At 43.1% G+C, this 24,369-nt stretch overlaps 1 protein-coding gene across 1 annotated transcript; it reads right to left on the reverse strand.

Annotated features, from left to right (window-relative positions):
- Positions 1-7,595: 7,595 nt before the first annotated feature.
- On the reverse strand, positions 7,596-23,730 carry LOC119144507 (myosin regulatory light chain interacting protein). Its single transcript, XM_037379997.1, has 7 exons — positions 23,479-23,730; positions 22,355-22,545; positions 12,929-13,114; positions 12,012-12,209; positions 11,519-11,683; positions 9,326-9,746; positions 7,596-8,956 (listed from the first exon to the last, which is right to left on the reverse strand). Exons 1-7 carry the CDS (start codon positions 23,563-23,565, stop codon positions 8,867-8,869), a joined length of 1,338 nt encoding a protein of 445 aa, XP_037235894.1. The 5' UTR covers positions 23,566-23,730; the 3' UTR covers positions 7,596-8,866.
- Between the last annotated feature and the right edge of the window lie 639 nt (positions 23,731-24,369).

A 24,369-nucleotide genomic window follows, 5' to 3' on the forward strand; every position in this document is an offset into this window, starting at 1 on the left:
CTCAGTGCCCCTTACAGATAAAAGCCAGGACCAAAGTCTAGAGAGCTTGAATGCTGGCCTTGGACTTGGGTCTGCATTTGTGGCAAACTGTGATACCTTGTAAGATCACGAAGAGGAAATACATGTATCACAAAAATACTTAGCAGATGGCTAAGAATTAAAAATTCTAGCCTGGACTGGAGTTTGCTATAGGCTAAGACACTTAGAGCAGAGGCAAACAGAAGTTTAGGAGGATTAAAAAATTAGCAACTATCATTTACTTGGAGACTCTGCAGAAAACTTTGCTGTACATTCTTTGTTCTCTGGGATGAGTTAGCTACAGACATGTAGATTCAAAACTAGCAAAATCCCAGAGTTACTGACTGAAGTTTAGGTCCCTATTTGGCTTTTTCCTCAGAAAGGTACAGCACCATCGCTGGTTTGGGACGACACATCTGGAAGGCCAGCTGTCTTTTGCTTCCTTCATACTCAGGTCATCAGAGATCCAAGTGCCCACACTGTGCCATCTCATGTTTTAAAAAACGCAGCAATGTCCTTTGTGAAAAAAAGAAGAAGATCAGGTGGGACAGGCAATTTGTAGGAAGAACCAAAAGATTACAGGTAACTGTAGGCATTTGGGGTTTTGGATTAAATGAAGAGTAGGGAAAATACTGCTGCATAGCAAAGAATATTGCAGCATGCAGGCAGAAGGTGATTTAGAGTTGAGCAAGCTGGCGTGCTCCTGGGGTTTGGGTTCAAGAACTCAGGACTCCTGAAAAGGACAACTTAAAGCACGAGACTGAGCCAGGGGGGATCAGCAGGGCAGGGTTTTGTGGGGGAGGGGGAACAAGGAGATTACAGGTAGAAGCAATTGGTGGCTGTAGAGGGCAGAAGACTATGGTGAAGCCAGAACATTACATCTTCGAAAACAAGACAGTGCCGTGTGGGATGGGAGAGGTAACAAAATGTGCAGCAGAATATGTAACTCAGGGTAGAAGAGCTTTGCACTGGATGCTGTGCAGAAGCTGAAGGTGAAGTTTCAACCTGGTGGTGGTTTGGCAATAGAGGGAATTATCACTGAATTTGCAGAACAGTTTCAATTATAGCTACTTGTCTAAGAACCTGCAAAACTTTCTGAAAACGCCTTTTCCTGCGAGTGAAACTTTTCATGTTTGCACTGAAGCAACAACTGTGTGTGCCTGTGTGAATGTCTCAGTCTGTTTTGAGGGTACATAAAACCTGGAGACATGATTCTCATAATTTTCATAAACTGGCCAGAGCTACAAAGGAAAATATCCTTTCACTAAGATACCCAGCTCTTTTTCTTTGAATACATCCATTTTACTAGAATAAGACGCTTTATCAAAGTCATTTTTCACATGCAAATTGACCTTACTTAGGAGAAAGGTATTGTGGTGTAGAAAATGGAGTTGGCAGCTGTGTGGGGGAATGAGGAAAAAGTCCTAAGAGGGAAGTATCACCTTGTGCATGGATAATACTCAGTAGGTACGTGGTAAGGGGGGGGGAAGCTGCAGGGTGTTTCATACAGCAGTGCTGTATCCCTTTCACAGCCAGCCTGGGCAAGAACAGGCACCAAGGGAAAATGTGCCCCGGTGTAATCGTAAAGGACTTGAGTCTTCAGAAGAAACCCAGGGAGGAAACACTCAGCTGAGGTTTAGCTGCGAGGATTGTATCTGCACCGCCAAAGCAATGTAGTTTCTCTGTGGCTGTAACCGGTATTTGATAAAGGAGGTTTTGGCAGCCTGGGGTTGTTAATTTAGCATTTGCATAGGAAAGAGCAAGGAAAGAAGCTTATGACATGGTGCCATTTGTTATTAAAAACTTCAGCAATGTATTTGATTTTGGGGGAGTTGTCCTTTAGCTTCCTGTCACTTGTTCCTTGCCCTTGTTGGTTCCTCTTTCCCCAGTCACATGTTCCCCTCTGGCTCAAGGACATGATTTTCAGGACGAGTTACAGCTATGCTGCTAATTTTACATCCATTGGCCCGTGCTCTGTTCCTGGTGTTCTTCTGCCTATTTCCATCACTAGAGAGCTCCCTGCCACACGGAGAAACTACCGCTTGCGGTAACAACCTTGACTTGCAGGGCAGGGCGGTGGATTTTGAGGGAAATCCTTCCAGTAAGAACAGGATATGAGGGGGAAATGCCACTGCTCAGGCACTTGGTAACCTACCCAAGATGATACAATATTATGGTCTTTCAGGCAACAGTGTCCGTTGTGGCAATGCATTTGCATCTCTCCTTTTCCTTCCAAAAGTTTTTCCATACCTATCGTTCCTACCAGACTCCTCCAAGAAGGGGCTAGCAATTATTAAAAGCAGAAACTGAGCAATCCTCTCTCTTTTTCTCTCTCTGTCTTCCTTTTAAAAAGATCAGGGAAGAAAGACTCAGCCCTCCTCTTCCTCCTGTTGTAGCAGAGGAGTTGTTCACTCAGGGAGTAGGAGAACCGTGGCCATTTACTTCTACAGCCCCTGGGGAAGTTCAAATGCGTGTGTCCCCCAGGGCAGGAGAGCCCTAGTGACAAGGTGACAAAGCATCACTTTCAGTGCATGAAGCAAAGATCCTGCAACTGCCCTTCAAGAGTAACACGTGTGTTGGCAGCGTGTTGCCCGGACAGGATGCTCTCAGGACGTTTCAGTATTGCTTCACTCGGCGGATCTCGGAGTGGCGGTGTACGAAGGCAGCTGCTCCAGCCACAGCAGGGCTGCGGGTATTTTAAAAAATTCCATTGCAAACAAGGCCATAGGCAAACAGGTTTCAGGTCAAACACGGCCACCCGGTGTGGTGGTGTATCGCCAGGGCTGGTTTGCTGCTGGGCACGTGCTTTCTGCATTGCCCTTTTGGAACTTCAGCTTCTGAAGCAGGAGTTGGGTTGGCTTCAGATCAGAAGTTAATTTCTGGCTGTGTCTCCATGGCTGGTTTACTTCAATCATCAATACTGTTTGAATGAGAGTCCTTTATTGACTATTTATAGTTCTAAACACGGAAAACAAATACTGTCTCTTCAGATGAGCTGGCACTGTCTCTGTAATTCCCGCAGTTGTAGCGCTATATTGGAATTTGGTGCCAGATGCATGGATTCCTCAGACAAACAGCTTTCTGGCAGGAGAGAGGAAGATCTGGCTCCGGCAAGTCTATTTATGTAAGAAGTTGCCACGTTACTGTCTATCATTACCTGCACTGATTTGCTTTCAAGACACAGAGAAGCTAGACACCAACTACCAGATAAAAATAGAGATGGCAAACACCTTCACACTTAAGCACACCTAGTTAATCCCATCATAACCACCAAGTGACCCTGAAAGGGTAACTATAGTAATTTTTGTTTAGGTACCTCAATGGTAAGAGGAAAGATTAACTTATGCTGATTAATTTCCTGCTGCTGCAGATGGAGAGGGTGCCCTTTGTGCTCCTGACATGGCATGGAAAGAGGGAGAAAACAGGAGAGGCTGCAGGAATAAGGAAGGAAAGGTCAGCAAATAGTGGACGGGCTAAAATCAGGTCGCTCAGGCAAGGGACAAAATGAAGGCAGAGAAAAGCGTCAGCTTTCGGGGCAGATTGAGCCCCCTCCCACTTGTGTCGCGCCCTCCTCTTGCCTCCAAGGGGTTGGAAAGGATCCTGCATTTTAGTTGGCAAGAAAGCAGCAAGTGACCTGTTGTTAAGCTCTGGGAAGGCTGTAGGGTTTGTTTGGTTGACCTTTTTCTTTAAGGAACTTGGTGTACGCTCGAGCGCTCTGACCGTTCACCCCCAGCCAGTCCCTGTCCTGGCAGGTCACACTGAACCCTCCTCCTCATCTCTGAGCACAGGGGAGAACCAGCTCTTCTGGCTCCCCTGCATCCCACTCTCACAGAGAGGAATCACGATTCCCACCGAGATTTTGGACTTGTCCCAGGTTGTGTTTTCACACCATTGCACCACCCAGCACCTCCTTCAGCTGGGGCGCTGAGCACCCCTCCTCAGCCCCAGCCCGGCTCACACCACCCTTTGCAGGGAACTGGGGGACTCAAACCGCGATAGCTTTTACCTCCCCGGCCTGTTGAAGGTGGCATTGAACCAAGGGGCTCCCGCCGGCGCTTCACCTTGAAGTTACGTGATGTTATGAGCTCCTTGCAGACCAGGAGCTTTGGCTGTGGCCAGCCCAGAGTGTGCTCCACTGGGATTTTCCCTGGGGAGTTACTGGCCCAGCAGTGGCTTGCCCGCCCTGGCGTGCCTCCCCCAGACCACTTCCCACCCGGTGCTCCCTGCCAGGCGCCTGTCGGGGGGGCAGCCCTGGCCCCCGCACCAGGAGCCCCCTGCGAGGATTCCTCCAGCCCAGCCGCACTCAGCTCTGCTGCGGGAAGTTCGCCTCCCTCCCAGCAGCCTGCCCCGGCCGTGGGCTTTTCACCCTCCCCAGTTTTACTGAGGTTTCTTACTTTTAAACCCACATCAGCTGCTACTTCCCTGTCTTAACGGGCTCCTGCTGGCTGAATGCAGGGGCACAAAGGCGCTCAAAGCACTTACCTGGCCCTAGAGCATGCTCTCAGTGAAAACGGGGGGCGTGTGTGTGTGTGTTCTAGAAGGATGTTTGACCAGGCATTACTGAAGCCAAGGTTTGTCAATTTGTAATTTTAAAACTCCATGGAAAATTTGTTGTTTACAACCGTATACAGGAAATCTGAGCTGTAATTTTCCCTCATCTTTGATCAACACACCAGCGTGGTGCTATGAAGTGAAATAGTGTAGGCTGATGGATGAGGATTTTCCCCCAAGGGCATTCCATTAGGAATGCAACAGTGCTGATTTAGCAAGGAAATAAATCTTGAATATGTGAATGCTGCTGTGTACACATTTTTACGGCACTTGGGGAATAAAAATAATTTTAAAATACAGAAGCCTTCATTTTACAGGTCTTTAGCATTTAAATTTGTATGGACCTTGAAATGAGCAACTACATGCTGGAGGGTAGAGCTTTTGTAATAGTTGTAACTCAAAATACCTCAACATCCCACCTTCGTAGTCCCTCGCAGGTCACGCTCTCCATAAGCAGAGATCTTGATGCAGCAAAGGGAGAGTGAAAGCCAGGCAGATACTGGTAAAGCCCTAGTAGCACAGATGTAGTTATAGCTAAATCACTGTCTTGTTTATTAGTAACATTTAAGTGTAACAGTATTTTAGTAAAAATGTCCCTCCTACAGTTCTCCTACTCAAACCCTCTCTCCACATGGCCACTTTGGAATGCTGTTGTACCGTCAGGAGGTACAAGGAACTAATGGGGCTCCTGCTCTTGAATTTACTCTGAGCCACGCTGTCTCTGGAGGTGTTTTTCCCATTTAGGTACTTGTAGCAGAAACCTGAGACTATAGCCTTTTACAGTGACATCGCACACACAACAGGATTGCAGCAGCCGCAACTGCAACTCTGAAGATAAATGAGAACTGAATTTTCTGTGAGTTTTCTTACCAGGCTGTACTAGCTTTGGGGAGCTGACTTCATTACGAGTGCCTGGTATGCACAGAAACACTAACATAACGTGTGAGAGGCACCAAACGAGGCTTTGTAATCAACCCTCCTGCTCCAGAGGGAGAAGCATAAAGGACACAAACTCCAGTTGTTCCCAAAAAACTATGCTGCTACTGCCACTCCCCCCCCCCCCCCCCCCCCCATTACAACATTCAGACAAAGCATCTTAGGAGGAAGAACAGCACCTGGGCAAACACAACCTGATGTTTTCTGCAGTACAGCTACGTGGCACGTGGAATCCAAGACTTCCCATTGTTTCTCTGACTCCTTGCAGCCCTCGGCAGCTCACAGAGGCTGGACACGGTACCTCCTGTAACAAGTGTGCTGGAACCGCAAACACTGAGCAATGCAGCAGTTCTGCATGGTTAAGCAACTTTTCCAGCATAGCATGAACAAGTACATCTCAAACAATGCTTCCCAAGAAAGCTGCCTGCGAACAAATCAAAGCTGCTCTTACATTGTTTCGCATCCTATTTGACCTTACATATAAACCAAGCGGGGCTGTTTGCGATTCACAGCGTTCAGAAGAGGTTACCTGGTGCCCAGCTCTCAGAGCAGGTAACAGGATTTCACCAAAACCACACTGGCTGCGGAGCGGATCGACATGTCCGTCTCGCCCCTCCTGGCTGGAAAGAGCCACCGGGCTCTGCTCGCACCCCACGCTCTGCTGATACCAAAATAGGCTCCCAACAGCCCCAGGTACAACCGGTCCTTGCCAGGCTCCTGCCCAGGCCTGTACCTCGCCGCCTGCCTGACGCTCTCCGTGGCTTTTCAAGTCTAGGCAGAGCACGTTTTCAGAAGTCACAGGCTTTGCCTGAATTCCACCGATGCCACATAACCTGTCAAACCCCACCCTGATTAGAGTTCCAACTGCTGAAATTGTTTATTAGGGATATCTAATTACACAGCCAACTTAATTACCAGGACCTGGAGTTAACACTTGCCTATTTTAACAGCATGAACTTGTCAAGTGCTTTAAATCAGACACATGTATTAACATCTACTTATATCAATTTATAATCCATTTCAGCCAGCTGCCATAGGATGATGGATTAGATGTTGCTAACAATTCTGTAGCACAGAACAGAGTGATGTTGGGAAGCCGGGAAGGTCTGCTTCAGCACTAATGTACATGGGTGCAGTAGCTGGATACAGTCTTTGAAAACTCATGTACCCATGCCTTCCTCATAAATGGCATATAGGGACAATCTTTCTGCAGAATTATAATCTTTGAGAGTAAATTCAGTAGCACCCACTTGCCGAGTTGAAGTTTTCATCTTTAAAAAGGCACCTTGTGCACACCACTCTACATTGAGTCAAAGAGCACTTTTATACAGGATTAGTTGCCTAGTTGCCAGTATCTTCCCTCTTCCCTGACCACCCCAAAGTATTTTTATGTCCAGGGCCTCAAGCTTCAATCCCCAATGACCTGTCTTAACAAGAAGACATGCTACTCTGCAATAATATTTTAAATAGCAATAAATTTAATTTTAAGAGGTCATAGGTAAGTAGCTTCAGTTCATACTTGCCAGAATAGAGCTCCTCTGATGCCAGCACTGTCTTACATCCTCCAGCCAGAGCACCGTGCTGGAAGTGCTCAAGCACCATCTCTTCAAGAACTTGAAAGCAGAGTCATAGGTTAGTAAATATAAATAGCTTCAATCAAAAAAACCCACAACACAGCAAGACATTTGTAATTAAGAGCTTTCTAGACAGGACTACTGAAACTCCAACTCTCTACTCAAGCTGTGTTTGTTTTGTTTTTTTATTTTTTTATTTTTCTCATCTCACTGGAACATACCCCATATATCTGGGGCAATTTTATTGTAGGGAAGTTCTTCAAAGTTAATTCTGAAGGCTGTTTTACAGTTGGAATATGGCAGCTGTTGTAAGTACACTGCCTGAAACAAAGGTGGCCACAGCATCTGTTTTCCTCCCTCCCATGAAATCTGCATGCACCTGAGGAAACTTCACTAGCTCTCAAAACATGACACAACATTCAAGACTGTAAACATTAAAATACTTCATGCTGTATTTTCAGTTCAGTAATGCCTCAGATGATATAAGACTTGATGTTCTGAAATTCAATAACAAAGTAGATTTTTAAAGTCCTTTATTAATCTGAATATAAAAAGACAGAAGCTGCCTACGATATAGGACAAAGCTCTTGCTTCATGAGGAAACAAAATCTTCTTTACAAAGTGAAAAAATAAATACCCTCTTAGAGTAAGGTTTATATGCTAATGTGTCATAAAAAAGTAGAGTTTTAATATTTTAACAAAATGTCTGTGCAAAGAAACAGATGCATAAACACACATTACTGCTACATTAAGGCAATATGAAAAGTATAGTCAGAAAATTTCAGTAAAGTGACAGTGTACTTTTCTAGCTTTGATTAAGCCAGTATTGCACCCAAACATGGTCTCTAGTTCCCTCTGTACCCTGGAGAATACACTAGGAAACCAGAGCCCAAAATGCCCAAGTAGGGGGGTGGAAATTAAGAACATTTTAGCAGGGAATGACCTACCTAATAAAGATGTTAACTAAAGAAAGCATTTAAAGTTATACACAATGCTTTAGAAATTAATGGTACATGTTTAATAGTTTAAAATCAGTCTCCAAAAAATAAAGCCAACTTAAAAGGGCAGCTGACTACAGCTCCCAAGACCACCGGCCAAGCTGGATGTGGGAAACCTGGGAGCACGTTGACCATTGAGAGCTGGGAATGAAGTCCCCCAATGCTTCCACAGGACACTGCCAGCCAGAAGACCTTCTTGACCCACCCTCAACACTGAGATTAACTTGTCTTACTCTTCCAAAGCTATTCTGTCAGAATTGTTTTCTATATTACAGAATTTGCAGTTAAACAAACTGGATGAAGCCTTGTAACTTTAGTTTAAGAACCAGTTTTCTTCAAAAGAAATTCTCTCCTCTTTAAAGCAGTTTACTAAAAGCAGAAACTATGAGCCATACTAAACTGATATTTGTAAAAGCTACTCTTACTATCAAAATAAACAAAGTGACTGTACTAAAAAGGATTTAGAGAGTGTAAAATAAAAGGCTGCATTGCTCTCACTGGGTATACCTGTCTGTGTACACATTTCTCCAGGGTTACCAAGCTCTGTGGTAACACCACCATGCTACGAAATTAAGCATCATTCTCCTTTGAAGTAAAATCAGTTATACTTCTGCTCTCAAATGTCCCAAACCATTTTGGACATGCTGAATGACAAATGTGTATGTTGAAAAAATGACATATTTTTGCTTTTGATCATGGATAGGTGCCAGAGTGATTGCCTTCTTCACAATCAATGGTTGCATCTCATATTAGTGCAGTTTAAAGAGTACATGATGAGTTTAACGTAGATCATATCACAGTCAGATTGAGAAGACTGGTGTGGGTTGGCAAGTACACATGCTGGACATGCTCTACACGAGATCTGCACACAGGACACAACTGGAAAGAAAAAATATTAAGAAATTAGTTTACTTCATATTTTGAGTCTCTACACTTACTGGAGACTTCCTCCACACACAGTAACAGAGCACTTCTCCATAACCTCCGTATTTATAACAGGGTATTGTGAGAAACATGCAGCTAATCTTTACCCTCATTGCAAGTTCAGTTAGCACAGCTAAAACTTATCTTCCAAACACACTGTCTAAACAGAATGTTCTTTTGAATTAGTTTACCACAAACAAAATTGTAAATATAAAAGTTTCACTAGAATAGCAACATAAACATATTAATCCATGACTGAGGTATACAGAAAGGCAAGAACTCCCACATATCTGGTAACACCCATCTTAATGATCTTGCAATTACCTGTAACTGGGCAGCACAGGTCTTGCAGCATACGGTGTGGCCACAGGGACAAAAGGTCGAATTTATTTCTTCCTCACAACACACCATACAAAGCATGGACTCCTTTAGCTTCCGCAGCTTCTCTTGCAGAGCTTTTGTTTGTTGGCAGCTAAGACCCTCACAATTGTCACAGTTCATGCTACTTTCCGAAGACTTAAGGGGGGAACTTGGTGGGGTCTGGTCACTTCTTGAAACAAGATCCACAATGCCAGCATTATAAAGAGCTCGCCTTGCATGATCATAAACTTCTTTTGATGTTCTTTTAATGTCAAAGACATATTTTTTACCAAGATTAATGTTTTCATTCAGGAATAGAGATGCTAGGTGGCCCTTTAAGTCTCGACTATATTGCATCATGACAGCACTGGTGACAGTGTCACACCTATAAAACAATAGGACAAATGCAAGCTTGGTTAGTTAATACCAATAAACCTACCCCTACAGTAATTTGTGCCTAAAGCTGAAGTAACAGCACTGAAATCAAAGCAAATAAGAGTAGTCTGAGGTAAGTTAAGCTCTGGAATGTTGTCTGCAAGACAACTCTACTTTGAAAAGTGTAAAATGGAAAAAATACTTATTTTACATCTTCATAAATGTGAAGTGTCTGGTAAAAGAGTCAGCCTATGGAAGGGCCCTTCAGGCATTATGCTAATACAAGCAGACAACACTCACTTAATCCATGGTGCAGGTTAGCAACACTTATTTACACGGTGATTTCCAAGCACTGCATTACAGAATTCCAATTAATAATCTTTGGCATAACACTTCTTTGTTTAGACAGGCTCTCATTTTTAGCATAGTCAAGCTGTGTCTTTAACCAAACTTCCACTCAGTACTTTAAAGGCTAGTGTATCATCTGAAGGGAACCAGTGCAAATGCAGCATAGAGAACTAAATTAAGGCATCTGTATTTGCCACCAAGTATGTCAACTACCCTAAACCATGCCTGTCACATTTCAGTGACAGTTAAATTCTGCAGAAGTCTAAGGCATATCACTTCTCTAGACAACATGGGAAAGAAAAGCCAAACAGAACAACAAGGACTACAGCCTCACAGGGCCCAAGGTCCAATATCTAAGCTATGGCCAAATCCTATCGCCTAACTAAATTCTGCTCAAATTAAAATGAGAAACTGCAAAGGACAGCAGAAGTTACAAGCAGAGACAAAGAACAAGTTTAGATGGTCTAAGTAGTTACATAATGCTTTAATTGTCTGGAAAACAATATGAAGAGTGCAGAACAGCAGTCCAAGGGCATGTCATTGCAGAACAAAACAAGACATGCTTAACATCTGGCTCACAAAAATAGGTAGTGGTTACGTGCCGATTAGCTGCAGTGGTTAGAAAGGCAACTAATTAACATTAATTGCTGTAACTGTATTAAAATAGATAATTTGAGAAGCTGGACAGGTCTTTGCCTAGTGTAAGTACCTTCTTCTAAGTCCAATTCTTCCCTTACAAAGTAATTGAAACTGCTGTGTGGTAGTTAGAGAAAGCACCACTAAGTGTCTTTGGCAGTTCTACTGATCAGTGTTGGGCCTCACAGTAGGAATGAAAAGGGGTTTATAAAAGCCAGCCTTTGACAAATGAGTATCACAGCCCTACCCCAAAGAACACAGGATAAAGACAATGGATAGCTGCTGGCATGAAACAAAATCCTGGGCATGTGAGCAAGTAGAGGAATTGTAGGAAAATTTAAATATATGGGACAGAAAGGTGGCATACAGGTAACTTCCAGCAACTGGAGGAGCCAAATAAAGGAGAAACAAGGCGTACATGTACATCTGAGCTACATATTCTGAAGGACAAGATCTTTTCTCTTCCTTTGCTCTCTCATCCTCCTACTCACATAGGGACAAAAACCTATGTGCTGTTTATGAAGCATCAAAGAACACAGCAAGTTTTTATTCTGAAGTGTTGTTATTCATAGAGGTAGACTGAGAAGTTTCGCTTACTTTCTTGTATTCCCACACAACAAAATGGAGAGCAGCAAAAAACTGTTCAGCTTCTGGACTTAAGAGGAAAGTAGAGGCTGCAAAGACAATGACATTTCGCAAAGAATTTCCAAAGAGCAGTCAGACCGCTGGCTGCTTAAGTGCTTCATGCAAATACTGTGGAAGAGAGCAGCAGTAGTCGACTCCAGTGGCAGTACCAACCTGTAAAATGCATGTGTCTCTGTAATTGCTCTGTAGAGTCCACTTGCTGCCCTTGTACTGATCATCTTGAACAAGAGAACTACACTATTACCAGACTCCTTGGTAATGGTCAGATATACATTCTTCCCAGACTGAGTTGCCATTTGAACAACAGGGTAAGCAATCCTGTAGATGAATATAAAAAAAGAATTGTTTAGCTTTTAAGGATAAGGGTATTTTCCACATACTACTACAGCCTAATTTTTGGGGGTTACAATAATCTCCAACTGTGGTCTGTAATGCTGGACTGAAGATGCTGCCTCAAAAATACATATAGAAATCAAGAGTACTGAGGCCAGCTGTCATCTTGATAAGCAGGTAGTGTTCTCAAACCATACATTCCAACAGCCCCTTTTAGTAATTTATAGAGCAGTTGTGTATTTATGTAAAAAAGAGAGGCATGCTCAGTACTTCTGAAAAATGGAAGATGAAAATGGTTCCACAAAACACATACCTGTTGATAGGACTGAAGTCATCTTTACAGATGCATATGCCTTCAGGTCCAACACCAATGAGGAGTTTTTGCCCTTCGCTGTCTCTTACCGAGTGCCACTCTACCCCATAGTTCTCCAGTGTTGTAGCAATCTGTAGAACCTGGTACTCAGCAGAAGCTTGACTGAGACCTTCTAGCTCCTTGTGCTTTGCAATAATGCTGTTGATAAAAAGATTAAGGATAGGTGAAATTAACTCAGGTGTGTGCCGTTACTGTCAGCAGCTTGTTTTAACATGGGTTTAGATGACCTAGTTAAACAGATTAAACACTCCTGACCTGCTTTATCTGGCTATAGACTTCCAGTAACCATGATAACTGGAAAGAATTGAGAATTACCCAAACATCCTGAGAATGCTCGAGAGACAATACTGTGCATTTTCTTAATAATTAAGAAGCTACATGTAATCAAGGCTTTCCAACTACCCCCCTCCAACATATTTACCTGAACAACCATTAAGTTCATAACCAAAATAAGACCTACAGGAAAGCATGACAGTTTTTGATACTCAGGAATTTAGCTTTGAAGGTGTTTCAGGAATCCCATTTACTTGTCAGTGTAAGGGTACTAAGCCAGATAAATTCTTGTTACTTCGTTTCACAAGTGTAGGTCTAAGATACACTTGCAAATTGATTACCCTGCTCCAAGTACTATACAGCTTTTGCTCTTCACAAAAAACCCCAAAACTATTCATAATTGAGCTTAAAAGTGAACTGAAATCAGAACAGTAGTTAAACATTCAGGTTGTATTTTGATCTGCAAAGCCATCTAAATTGTGTTTTTAAGAACACAAGGATTGAGTACAGCATCAACAATAAAGGGCATAACATTTTATTCTTTTGTCTCCAGAAAGGAGATTATATCATGGTGCTCTTTTTACCTCTCCAAAATGGTAGTGGTGAGCTCTTTCGCACACAACTCTTCATAACTGTACTTGGCAGTGTTCTGGTTATAATCTCCAAACTTCATCTGTGCCAGCAATGCACTAAGTTCAATTGCATGCTCTGAAGAACACTGAAGATTACCAGCAAGAAGATCTTCTTTTATATGCAAGAAAAACATATGCCTGCAATGGAATCAGAAATATTTGCTTACACAAAACATTGAAAGATGTTTGTAATCAGGATATGTATCAAACATCTCAGGTATGTTTGAGTAGCCATTAAAGTCTGGCACAGGGAAAAGAAAAGGGCCTCCATCTTATTCACTTGAAAGTTGAAGTTACAGTCTTCAGTTGTATCTAAAAGCATATCATGTTCTTATTCTTAAGAACTGCTTTAATCCTCAAGACCACCTAGCAATTTCAATTTAGTGAGAAAAATATCAGTGAGGTATTTGGATTAGTTCTGTTTAATTTTTTGGTTGCCATTTACAAGTTACTCTGCATTTCACAAAAGCAAATTTGGGAAGAGCAGCCCAAGACAGCATACACACTTTCATCACGCAACAGGAGAAGCCATACACTTTCTCTATGCAGTAGAAATGCCTCTGCCACCACAGTCAAAGGGAAGATGGTGCTTTTTCCAGGGACATGATTCAAACTCAAAACACCTGAAGAGGCACTGTGGAATAACATACAACAACATCTGCTGTGTAAGCACATTTCTCAGACCAGCCTTTACACTTGATGAAGGCAGGCTTGACAAGTAGCTGGAAAATTCACAAAGCTGCTCTTAATTACCCAACAGGTCAGTTAGACAAATCAACATTTCCACCAACATTAACAGCAGCCTGCTATTTCCTCTATAGCCTACCTTAACTTCTATAAATTCATCCTTATCTCCCCTCAGGGAAGACAATGTGAATTTCCTACCATTTGTTCTTAAGCCTCAACATGTTTAGAGAAACCAAATACAGAAGTAGTTATATATCACTGAAAAAAATCTTTCAATAAATGAAGCCTAGCACCCACAGATGTATGTCTTAGCTTCCACTGTAACAGGACATTCACATTTTACTTTTCTAAAGTTCAGTGTAATCTACTTTCTTTAAAAACCTGTAATTAATCACTCATTGAAGCTGAAGATTCTAACAAGTGATTAGCTTTCCTTCCAACAGGAACTTTGGATAATCTGTTATGTATATCATGTTGTAGCACTCTACAATTCCATTGTAGAGCAGGGAGAACAGGGCTACTTCTTCAGCACTATGAGCAATTATGTAACTTGGAAAATCTGCGTTCATTTTTAGCTTTACTATGTAACTCCTGCAGCTAATACTGGCCCAAAAGATGCCCTGTATCCAGAACTTTTGTATTCAGGAAAACAGATACAGAATTATCCCATAAGCTGCCCTAGAATCCATTTCCAAACCCACACAACAAGTGACATCTTCAACACCTCCCTTTGCAATCAGCTTGAGGCATGCCTGAGCTTCGCTGCAGTTGTGACAGAAGTGCTTAACTGCATCACTCTGATGTCTAGACAACAGTCTACACTTCAGCAGTTCTAGCTGGGGTCTGGTGGGAGCAAGTATGCTCACTGTGCTGCATACAAGTTTAGGTGGCAAGAGGATCAGAACTTCAAACATTACAGTTGCCTCCACTGTTAACAGGTTAATCCTGTTCAGGCTTTTTTTTTTTTGGAGCAAGTCCCAGACCTCTGCTACAATCTTTCTTTCCTTGTTAACTTTTGGCTCAGGCCACAGAAAGCCCTACCCTGTGGCTTTTAAAATGCACTGGTTGTACATGCTCCTTTGGGGGCTCAGTCCTTAAATCCAAACAAAGTATTTGCTGAATTACTAAAATGCTATGGCAAAAAAAATTAAATAGTATGCATTTCCCCAACTCCAATCAACATTTCAGAAAAGAAATGGCTTTTCATGCACTTTTGATCCTCTTAATACTAGAACAGGTTTTCCAGTCATTATAACTATGTACTAATTACACATGCAGTATTTAAAAGAAATATCTAACAATTTTATTCTCATTCACTGAAATGTGTTTAACTACCACACCTAAATGCTTGGATCTTCAATTTTATGCATGACAGCACTGACTACACCGGGAAAAAAGTCAGTCTTCTCCCCATGCTGGGAAGACCTTATTGACATCAAGCAGGGAGCTGAAAAACAAAAGACTGCTCCTGCAAATACAGACACATCACAGAAGCAACTACAGCAGAGGCACAGCTTGTGCTCTAAAAAGCCAGTAATGGCATAGGTAGACAAAAGAACTAAGGCACAATGTGAAACAGCATCACATCAGCCAACATACTTCCCATAACTGGCTCATATCACATAAGGGAAAACATCTCACAGACTAAGTGACTTTGCATTTTTCTGATAAAGGGGACAGATATGACATCTATAAATAAGAGACAGTTATTGCAAAGTAACTAGAATTATGCAAGTTTGTGTCCTGGCTTACAATGTGGTAAGCTATTTTGTTAAGTCAGAGAAAATGGACAAACCCACCCACATTTAATAGGCCATCTCACAGTCATTGGTTTGCACCCAAAAACCCCATTGCTGGCCCAAGTCCATTGCCTAAACTGCACCCATAATCGGTCAGAAACTAGTTAACATAGGGCCTGCCTATTTTCAAACAGCAAACAACTTTATACTGATATGCCACAGCAGCTACCCTGAACCAGAGGTCAGGTAGCAAATTCACTGCTGATTTGTTGGTTTGTGGTTTGTTTTTTTTCATTTTGGATCCTTAATTGTGTTTAAGCAAAAGCATCTAGAAATTTGAAAGAGCTGCAAATATTTTATACATCTGAAAAAGCGATTCTGATTAGTACAGATTTTGATCAGCCCATCCAGCCTTTAAGACTACACTTCTCCCAAGTTAAACATTAATATATCCATGGCAAAAATCACCCTTCAAGGTTCAAAGCATGACACCAGCCAGAATCTGATTATAAAAGCACATTTTTCTTTCTTTTACGCAAAACTAAAAAAAGTCTTTTGAACCTTAGAAAGGCAAAAAAAGTGCTTTTATTGCTGAATACAGTCAAGCAAAACTAAAGCATTAGGAGCCTTGAGGCAGTTCCTTATCTAATTCTGCAGTCTAAAGGACCCAACAAATTGTCTGTAGAAAACCCTGTCATATTACAGATTCTATTAGCCACCAGAAAGTATTTAAGTTTTTGTAAATTAGATTGTGACCTAATCAACAGCACTCAATCCACTGCACTTCCACTCTAGGAATCTCTAGGTACAGTGAAAATATTGTTAAAGCTTTTCCCATCTCTAAATGTACTGAGGCTGTACAGTAAAAGGGTACTCAGTTTTTCAAGGAATTTCAGTGTTAGTATTTCACACTTAATGGAATTTATTAGTAAGTTTAAACTGTTAAAACTGAGAACTGAACTGTGCATAGCAAGTCCTCTAAAGGTTGCATTTCCAACATCATGGACAATGTCCTAGTTTGACCACCATGTAAGAAACTAGTTTGTTTCTGCATCATTCACCACTTCAGTTACACATAATACATTAATACTACCTGTTATAAATCTGAGAAACAAGTCACACAAAAGGTATGTTTCCTACTGCCTGCCCCAATATTCTCCTGGCACGCTCTGCAGCTTTTCACTACTTTTTCCAAAACTTCATTTAATCTTTAAATCTTCATAGAAAACAAGTCAGTCTTCACAACTCTGAACTTCAATCAATTGGTGTGGCTCCTAGTCATCTTAAAACCTGGCAGACACATTGGGACATTGAACAACTAGTGGCAGCTTTAAGAACAAACAGAGCTTTCCACTGCACTTGTAGCCCAAGTTCTACACACAACAGCATTAGTACAAAAGACAGTCTATATAACCTAAACCAGTCTTAGTTTCCACCCTGAACCTCATGCTAGCTAGATATTCCTGTGGAATAAATCATGGCACATTTCCTTTGACTTTCACAGTTCAGAACAGTACATAGGAATACTGCTTAGAGGACAAAGCATTAAGCTGCCAAAACTATATAGTCACTGCCCAGGCAGAATTTCTTCCTTTCCAAAAGAAAAAGCAGTTTTAAAATTAGGACAGGACTACATGCTTTCTTCAAGCACTAGATACAAAATATAAAGTCAGTGTAATCTTTTTGCCCCTGTGCTTCCCATAAAATTCAAGTTCTATGTCATTTTACTGAGTGTTTTAATATGCACATGTACAGTGTGATTAATGTGTTTTAGTTGCAGATAAATAATTTCACACAAATGCTGTAGAAAGGGAAGGTTGCAAGGAAATTTCAGCAGATTTTACAAAAAGCTAAAAGCTACCAAACCGAAGTCACAAACCTAGATATTACATCAATCCCTTCCTGCCCCCTCTGAAGCAATTTATGCAGGCTCACTATACTGAACACCACTAGCAGAAACTGATGTCAGCATTTCAGTACAATGCAATTCCTACAGGAGGCAAATCACCTCTTCTGTATTCATCTGAGCTGGCCATGACAACCCCACAAAATAAGTACTACAAAAAAGAGTATATGCAATAGAAGATAGATTTCTCTTTCATAATTCATTAAAGACAATTATGTCCATTACAAATCAAAGTTCTGCACTGAAAGCTTTGTTTCTACTACTTTTTAAATCCAGGGAAGGAAGACAGGACAAAAATCTAAAGACTATACTAGAAGTTTTAAGCTGTAAACTTAGCTGTCAGTGGAAAAAGTGACAAGCCCCAATCCTTTACAAATATAAGTATCTGTGTATGACTAACAATTCCTAAAATAGAAATAGAGCCAAAAGAGCCCATTTCTTCACCAGACTACTGGCAAGAACCTTAGCATACATCCCAAGGAATTGCCCGTTCTCTTTGGGGTATGACATTTCTTACCACAGGGTAGGGCTCTTCCCCCTGCTGTGAATTTACAACTCTCTGTAGTCTAAAGGAATCAAAATAGAGAGGCATAATTTTTCTCCCTAAAAATATATTGAAAAAAGACCTCTAAATCTATAGGAATAATATCTGGTTTTAGAAACAGAATAAGGCCACTCCACATGAAAAAGCGAAGCCATCAGTTACAACTATGTTCCTCAGTATCTTTGCTCTTATTTGCTCTCAGCAGGGTGCGTGAAAGGTTACCAACTACAATCAACTCAGATTGAAACAGATTCATTAAACTCATCCTGGTGTCTACTACAGCAGGCTTTTCTTGCTGTATAAGAAATATGACTCCACTGCACCAGCCAATGTTGTAAGATAACATGTTTTTTCCTATTTCCTATCTACTACATGTGTAACTTTAAAATATTTTGCAAGCCAGCTCTTAATTTTAACTAATTCATCAATACAACTGGTTAACAGTCCTGAACTGATGTACTTTGTAAATAAAAGTCAAATACTGGGAAACATCACACAGCTTTCAACCACTTCTAAAACATTACCTATCTCAAGCCTGGCAAAATACGGCTCTTTCAAATGCTTCATGAGATTGTGTGGCTTGTTAGAATCTGTCACATTTTAAATTGTCATGGTTTACATACAAATACTCAATTTCCAGTCATGTTACACAAGACAAGTAACTGCCCATTTTGAATCACATCTGGGTAAATCTTACATTGCTGAAAAAATGATTCACTTCAAAATTATTTCCACTTTTGTGCAGTCACCACAATGTTGTCTTTATCCTGCCAGACTCAAAAACCATTGCTCTCCTGGACGACCGCTTGGCACAATCTGCCTCTTGCACAGCTCGGCAAACTCTCTCAGTTAAGGTGAATGCCAGCTTCAAGACTTCTCCACTACATGTTTCACAAAGGCAGCTTTTAGCTGAAGCCCAAGAACTTTCCACCCTGAGACAGCAGTGCAGGCCAATCACTAATTGTAGTTGGGCTCCGTGAGTGCCATGCCATTGCCCATTTGCCCAGTGGCTGCCAGCCAAGGTTGCTACTAGCCAAGGATACTGCCAGGCAGTGGCCTGCAGTTATACCGCTCTACCCACCCAGGCCCTCAGCACCACTGCCAGCCCTCAGCAATGCCTGCTGGTCAAGCACAATCTTTCCTCCCAGCCCCAGCTCCTCACCCTACTTCAGAAAATCCAATCAGACAAGCACTCATAAATCATCCTGACAAAACCCCTGCTTTTTACTTTTTTTTTTACTAACTGTTGCATTACCTATCAAGAAATACAGGGCACAGTGAAAACTAACACAGAGCTCATGATCTAGATCTCAGACCATCAGATATCTTTAAGCAAAGAGACAGCAGTCATTTTCAAGCCAGTGTGATCCTCTATTCAAAAAAAATAGTTACTCAAACTGCTCTAAACAAGCACACTGTTCACATTTCAGACTTTGTTTGTGAAACTGGCCAACAGCAGCAGATGAAATTTGAATAGTGTTCTTGCACTGAAAACAATTCCAAACTACAAAATCCTGTGGTGAAATTCAGTACCAGGCAGTCAAAAAACCCCCTAGAAACTGAGATCCAAAGAACAATAGAAAGAAATCACTTTTATTCCTGTAAAAAGAAAGAAAGTGCCTTATGAAGGGGTTTTTCTTTCCCCTGCAATTCTTCCATTCACAAAGCACTTCATGAAGGTCATTTGTTCCCATAGTGGTCAAAGGTACAATAACCTGCTCTGCCTTTGCACTCAGTAGGCAAGAAGGCTCCCCTGCATAAGAAGATTAAAATGCATGGGGTTGTGATCTTCCACTGGATTGCACAGATTAAAGGTAACAGAAGCAGAGGTTGATGTTCAGTTGCCAGATCAGCTTCTCACGCAGCATGTAGAAACCTGAATATTAAATTGCTACAAACATACACCCGAGTTGTAAATTTAAAAGACTAAGATCTTTAACAAAGCAGTACAACTGAGGTCAACAAAGCTTCTGAAGTACATAGAAAAAACTGGTAACAACTGAGTCCCAACATTTGCTATTATCATGATGAAGCATATCAACAGAATTTAGAATTACTTGCAACCTCCCAGATTTACAGAAGCAGTCTCAACATGCATCTTATTTCTATATAAAACCTGCATCAGAGGCAGCCAAGTAAAAGACTGGGAGACTTCCTCAGCAGTCTTCACACAAGGGACAAGACAGCAGCTCTGCTAGAATTACCTTGTACATGAGTTGTGGACACAACTGCTAAAGGAAACAAAGGATACCCATCACTGCTTCTTCATCAACTAGCACACTGACTTTGCAAGTAAAGGTAAAAAACAAGGTGTCAGCTGTAACAGTACAGCTAATCCTTGCAATTCCATGATACACCTATTGATTTAAAGTTCAGTGACTGGTTTCATAGAATGTTTCATCTTCTCCTTGACACCACAATTGCTTACATGAAAACTAAATATGAGTGCACAGCTATGTGCACACACAAATCTTCAAGCTGACCCAAGTAGGGAAAAAAGGCTCATCTGAAACTGTGTCAACACTACAGAAATACACATTAACCACAGACACTATGGAATTCTAGGTCTGCTACATGTCAACTCCTGGGCCCACACAATTAAAAGGCAGCTACCACAGACTGGTTTACAGCTTGGTTTTAGGAAGAACACTAATAATACTCAGGATGTAGACTGCACAGCTTAACTGAAACCTCAGGACTATTCACATTTGCAAGAGTGACATTAAAGGCTAGTTTCAATGCCTGTTGCTCTCCAAAATTTTAAGTAATTGTTTCCACAGCAGAGTTTTACTAGATCTGATGACTGAGCCTCTATTAATTTTAAAATGGTTTGTTGAAAATACTAGCTTTAGAACAGTCTTAATTCATACATAAAAGAAAAAGCCTGTCCCACCTACAACCTTTTGAGTCATCTTTATAGCAGAGAAGTACTTGCTACTTTGATGTATATATACACAAGCTCTGTCACATTCCAGCTACACAACCTGTCTTTTAGGCCCTTGGGGTATGTTTCACCAGTTCAAGCTCTCTATTAACTTGTGCAACCTGCCAAGTCTTGCATTGACAGTGTTGAAGGCAAGAACACAGGTGTCTGCAAAAACCTTGTAAAGCTGAGCAAACATTCATCAAGGATGGCATAAAAGTGCCAATACACCAGCTTTAGGCTTCCTCTGGTTCACTCTGATTTGGTCTGTGTGTGGAGACACATCCAACATGCTCAGAGCAATCTCTTCTGCCTCATCAGATATGAAATTGTGTTGCTCCTTTTGTTCGACATTAAAATCCTTCATTATTTTGTTTTAAATAATCTCAGTGAGTACAACTATAAATAAGATGACGAACTTCTTCAGGGAAAATACTCCCAAATGAGGCACATCAAAAAAGGAATTTGGTTAGAATGCATTTGCCCAACTAAAGCTATTATATAGGACAACTACAGTCTAACTTCATAGCAGCCTGAAAACTTTTCAACCAGACTGATGAGCTAAAACCACTGCTCCCCAAAAGCCTCTCCTCTGTACATTAGTTCAAAAAACAAGACAATATATGCATGCTCCTAACTCAAAAGCTTTTCTCTATAAAAACATTGGACCATGCCGTCAGCCTCTGACCAAATTATTTAGACAAATATTCTGAAGAACTCTATTGTATTCATGGTCTTAATTCTGAAAGGACCAAGTTAACATGAATAGTGAAAACATGTTTTGACATTATCATACAGACACTAGATTTTTATTTGTCCCATTTATATTAACCAGACTATCTAAAAACAAACAAAAAAATGAGTTGAAAGGTCAGCATTAAATATATCTATGCACAGCTTTCTATGAAGGTAACTCAGTTGCTATTCACGTAGTAAACAAACTCAAGGAGCAAAAGCAAATGTTCACTATAGTAATCTTAGGAGACTCAATTTTTACAACTGGCTAGCAGTATAACAATTTGGTTAAGAGGACGGGCAACAGAAGCAGCAAAACAGCTGTTTCTTTTGTAGCCTCAAAGAGCCTGTAGCTATTTGAAAGTTACTGTAACATAATACCAGACAAAGGAATTCAGCAAGTTTTTGCTCTGTGGGAGGAATTGTTTCCTGCCTTTCTGTACCAGTGGTTTAGAACGACCTAGAGTAACACCACTGAACAGGGGTTACTATCGGACATGCAAATACCATATAAGTAATATGGTACTGGTAGCTCATTTTCACCCACTTCCAGCACTAAGTGCTCATAGAATTATGATTCTATGATTCTATGATTACTTATTACACTGATTACTTACTGGTAGCTACACAATATTTAAAAATATCAGCAGGTTTTGTTGTTTTTTTTAAAAGGAATAACATTTAAAGAACACTAAGGCTTTAAAACTACACAGAAAAGTCAAGCAAGATTACCAGAAGTAATAACTAAGAAAGAAATAAAACCAATGTGTAATTACTTTCAGAAGTTACACAAATTAAAAACCAAATAATAAGTTAAGTCTACTTACAATCATCTTTACCTTACCTTGTTTGTTCTTGTAAGATAAGATGCGGCTCTACAAAAAACTTTACTCTTAATTTCAACCGGTAAGGGGCTAAACCATCCATCTGCTGGGAGATTCTGTTCCTCAAATTCAGCCACAGGTTCTCCCCTTTGCTGCCAGTGAACTGCAGTCCAAAATAATCAACTTCTATAATTCCCAACCTTCTGCAAACCTGAAAGAAAGAGGTCCTTTATAATGAAGCTACAACATAATGATGAAAATTATCACCTGAATCGAGCATCGTTTCAGACTGCTCACTTAGAACACAAACAAATAAGCCCTGCTGGGAGCACCTTTACACAAAAGGTTACTTAATTACTTGGAGTTTAAGTTGCAAACAAAAGAGCACGTAGACAAATACCAAGAATAAACTGGGAATTTCTCCACCAGCTGAAAACCACACAGACTTCCACGGTCAAATCTCATCCCCCCTTCTCACCCCCTGAACAGGCACTTAAGAGGGTCAGCGGATTTCCAAAAGAGCTGAGCATCTGTTATGCAACACCACAGCCAGCAGCGCTTTCTAGGCAAGAAGAAAAAGAAGTACAACCCTTAAGTTTTATTTAGGTGCCACCACCAGACCGGGCTGCTGCGTTCGACTCTCCCCATCGTCCGCCCCTGCCACATCCAGGCGGTGGCGACCAAAAGGCGAAACCACCTGGCCCAGCACGGCCCCAGCAGGCCACGGGGGCCACCTCGGCCCCGCCCGGGCGGCCCCACCCGGGCCAGGCGGGCCCCACCGGTGCCCCCAGCTGAGGGACGGCTCCGGCCGGCTGCGGGGGCAGGCCGGGGCCCGCCTGGCCCACAGGCGCCGGGGGGGGAGAGGCGGGAGGGCCGGTGCGCGCCCGGGCGAGGGATGCGGCAGCCGCCGCATCCAACATGGAGAGAGAGGAAAAAAGAAAACAAAAAAAAGGAAGAAAAAATACAGAAGGGAAGCGGGGAGACCGGGGCGCCCCCCCCGCCTCACGCCCCCGCCGCCCCCAGCCGCCGGGGCGCGCGCCCGCCGGCTCTCGCGCGCGCCCCTCAGGCGGCGGCCCGTCACCCATCGCCCGCCGCCCCCAGCCCCGGCGGCCGGAGCGGAGAAGCGCGCAGCGCGGCCCCTCACCTGGTTGAGGCAGTCCTCGCCGTTGGCTTTCGCCTCTACCTCCACCTCCATCACCACCGCGTCCGGCCTGGTCACATAGCACAGCATGGCTGGGGGCAGCCAGCGCCGCCGCTGGCACGAACACCCGGAGCGGCTGGTACGGCCGCCGCCGGCGGGGAAGCGCCGCTGTCGCTACAGGCTGAGGTGCCCCCGCGCCCCCGGCCGCCGCCCAACGCCCGGCCACCGGCAGCGCGCTGCCCGCCGTCCCCGCCGCCCCCGTGCTTGCGCTCCGCCGGCTCCGCTCCCTCCTCATATACCCTCCGCCTCCCCCTCCCCCCGCCGAGCGGCACCTGCGGGCCAATCACGAGGCGCCGCTCAGCGCTGCGGGGCCGCCGCCGCCACCAATCAGCGCCGCCGTCCGCGGGACGCTGCGGTGGCCGGGCTGGGCGTGTTGTTGTCGTCGCTCTCTACCGCCCCCTGCCGGGCCGCACCGCCCGCGGCCACCGGCGGGACACCCGGGGCCACCGCCACCCCGCCCGGCCCGGCCACCCCCCCCCCGCCTCAGGCCCAGCCCGCCGCGGCTCGGCAGCCCGAAGGAGCCTCTCCTCGTGGCCTTTTGCCTCGTCACCACCTAGCGTCCCCAATTACCGGCGTCCACTGTCACTTGCCACAGCCCAGCGCCTCGCACCTGGGAATCGTGTCCGGTAAAAGCTGGCTCTGGTGAGTGTGGTGGAGGCCCAGCCCGGTGGGGCCTGCACCCCCTTGACCCCCCAAAAATCAACGTGAGTGCGAGTGGCCATGGGCAGTGTGACCACCAGGGACTTCCAGGGCCGATCTCTAGGCCTCATGAACCTTCCTTTTTGTCGAGGGATAAAACCCGCCCGGATTCTCTCCCATATTCTCCTTGGCTGT

Source organism: Falco rusticolus, chromosome 3, assembly GCF_015220075.1.
Source record: "Falco rusticolus isolate bFalRus1 chromosome 3, bFalRus1.pri, whole genome shotgun sequence".
Taxonomy (NCBI): Eukaryota; Metazoa; Chordata; class Aves; order Falconiformes; family Falconidae; genus Falco; species Falco rusticolus.

Bases quoted from the DNA above. Each gene is read 5' to 3' on its own strand.
- LOC119144507 (XM_037379997.1), bottom strand. From the start codon at position 23,565: ATGCTGTGCTATGTGACCAGGCCGGACGCGGTGGTGATGGAGGTGGAG. The intron at 22,546-23,478 runs GTGAGGGGCCGC...TCTTTCTTTCAG, and splicing joins GCGAGGACTGCCTCAACCAG to GTTTGCAGAAGGTTGGGAAT. The intron at 8,957-9,325 runs GTAATTGCAAGA...TTTTCTTTCCAG, and splicing joins CCTGTGCTGCCCAGTTACAG to TTGTGTCCTGTGTGCAGATC.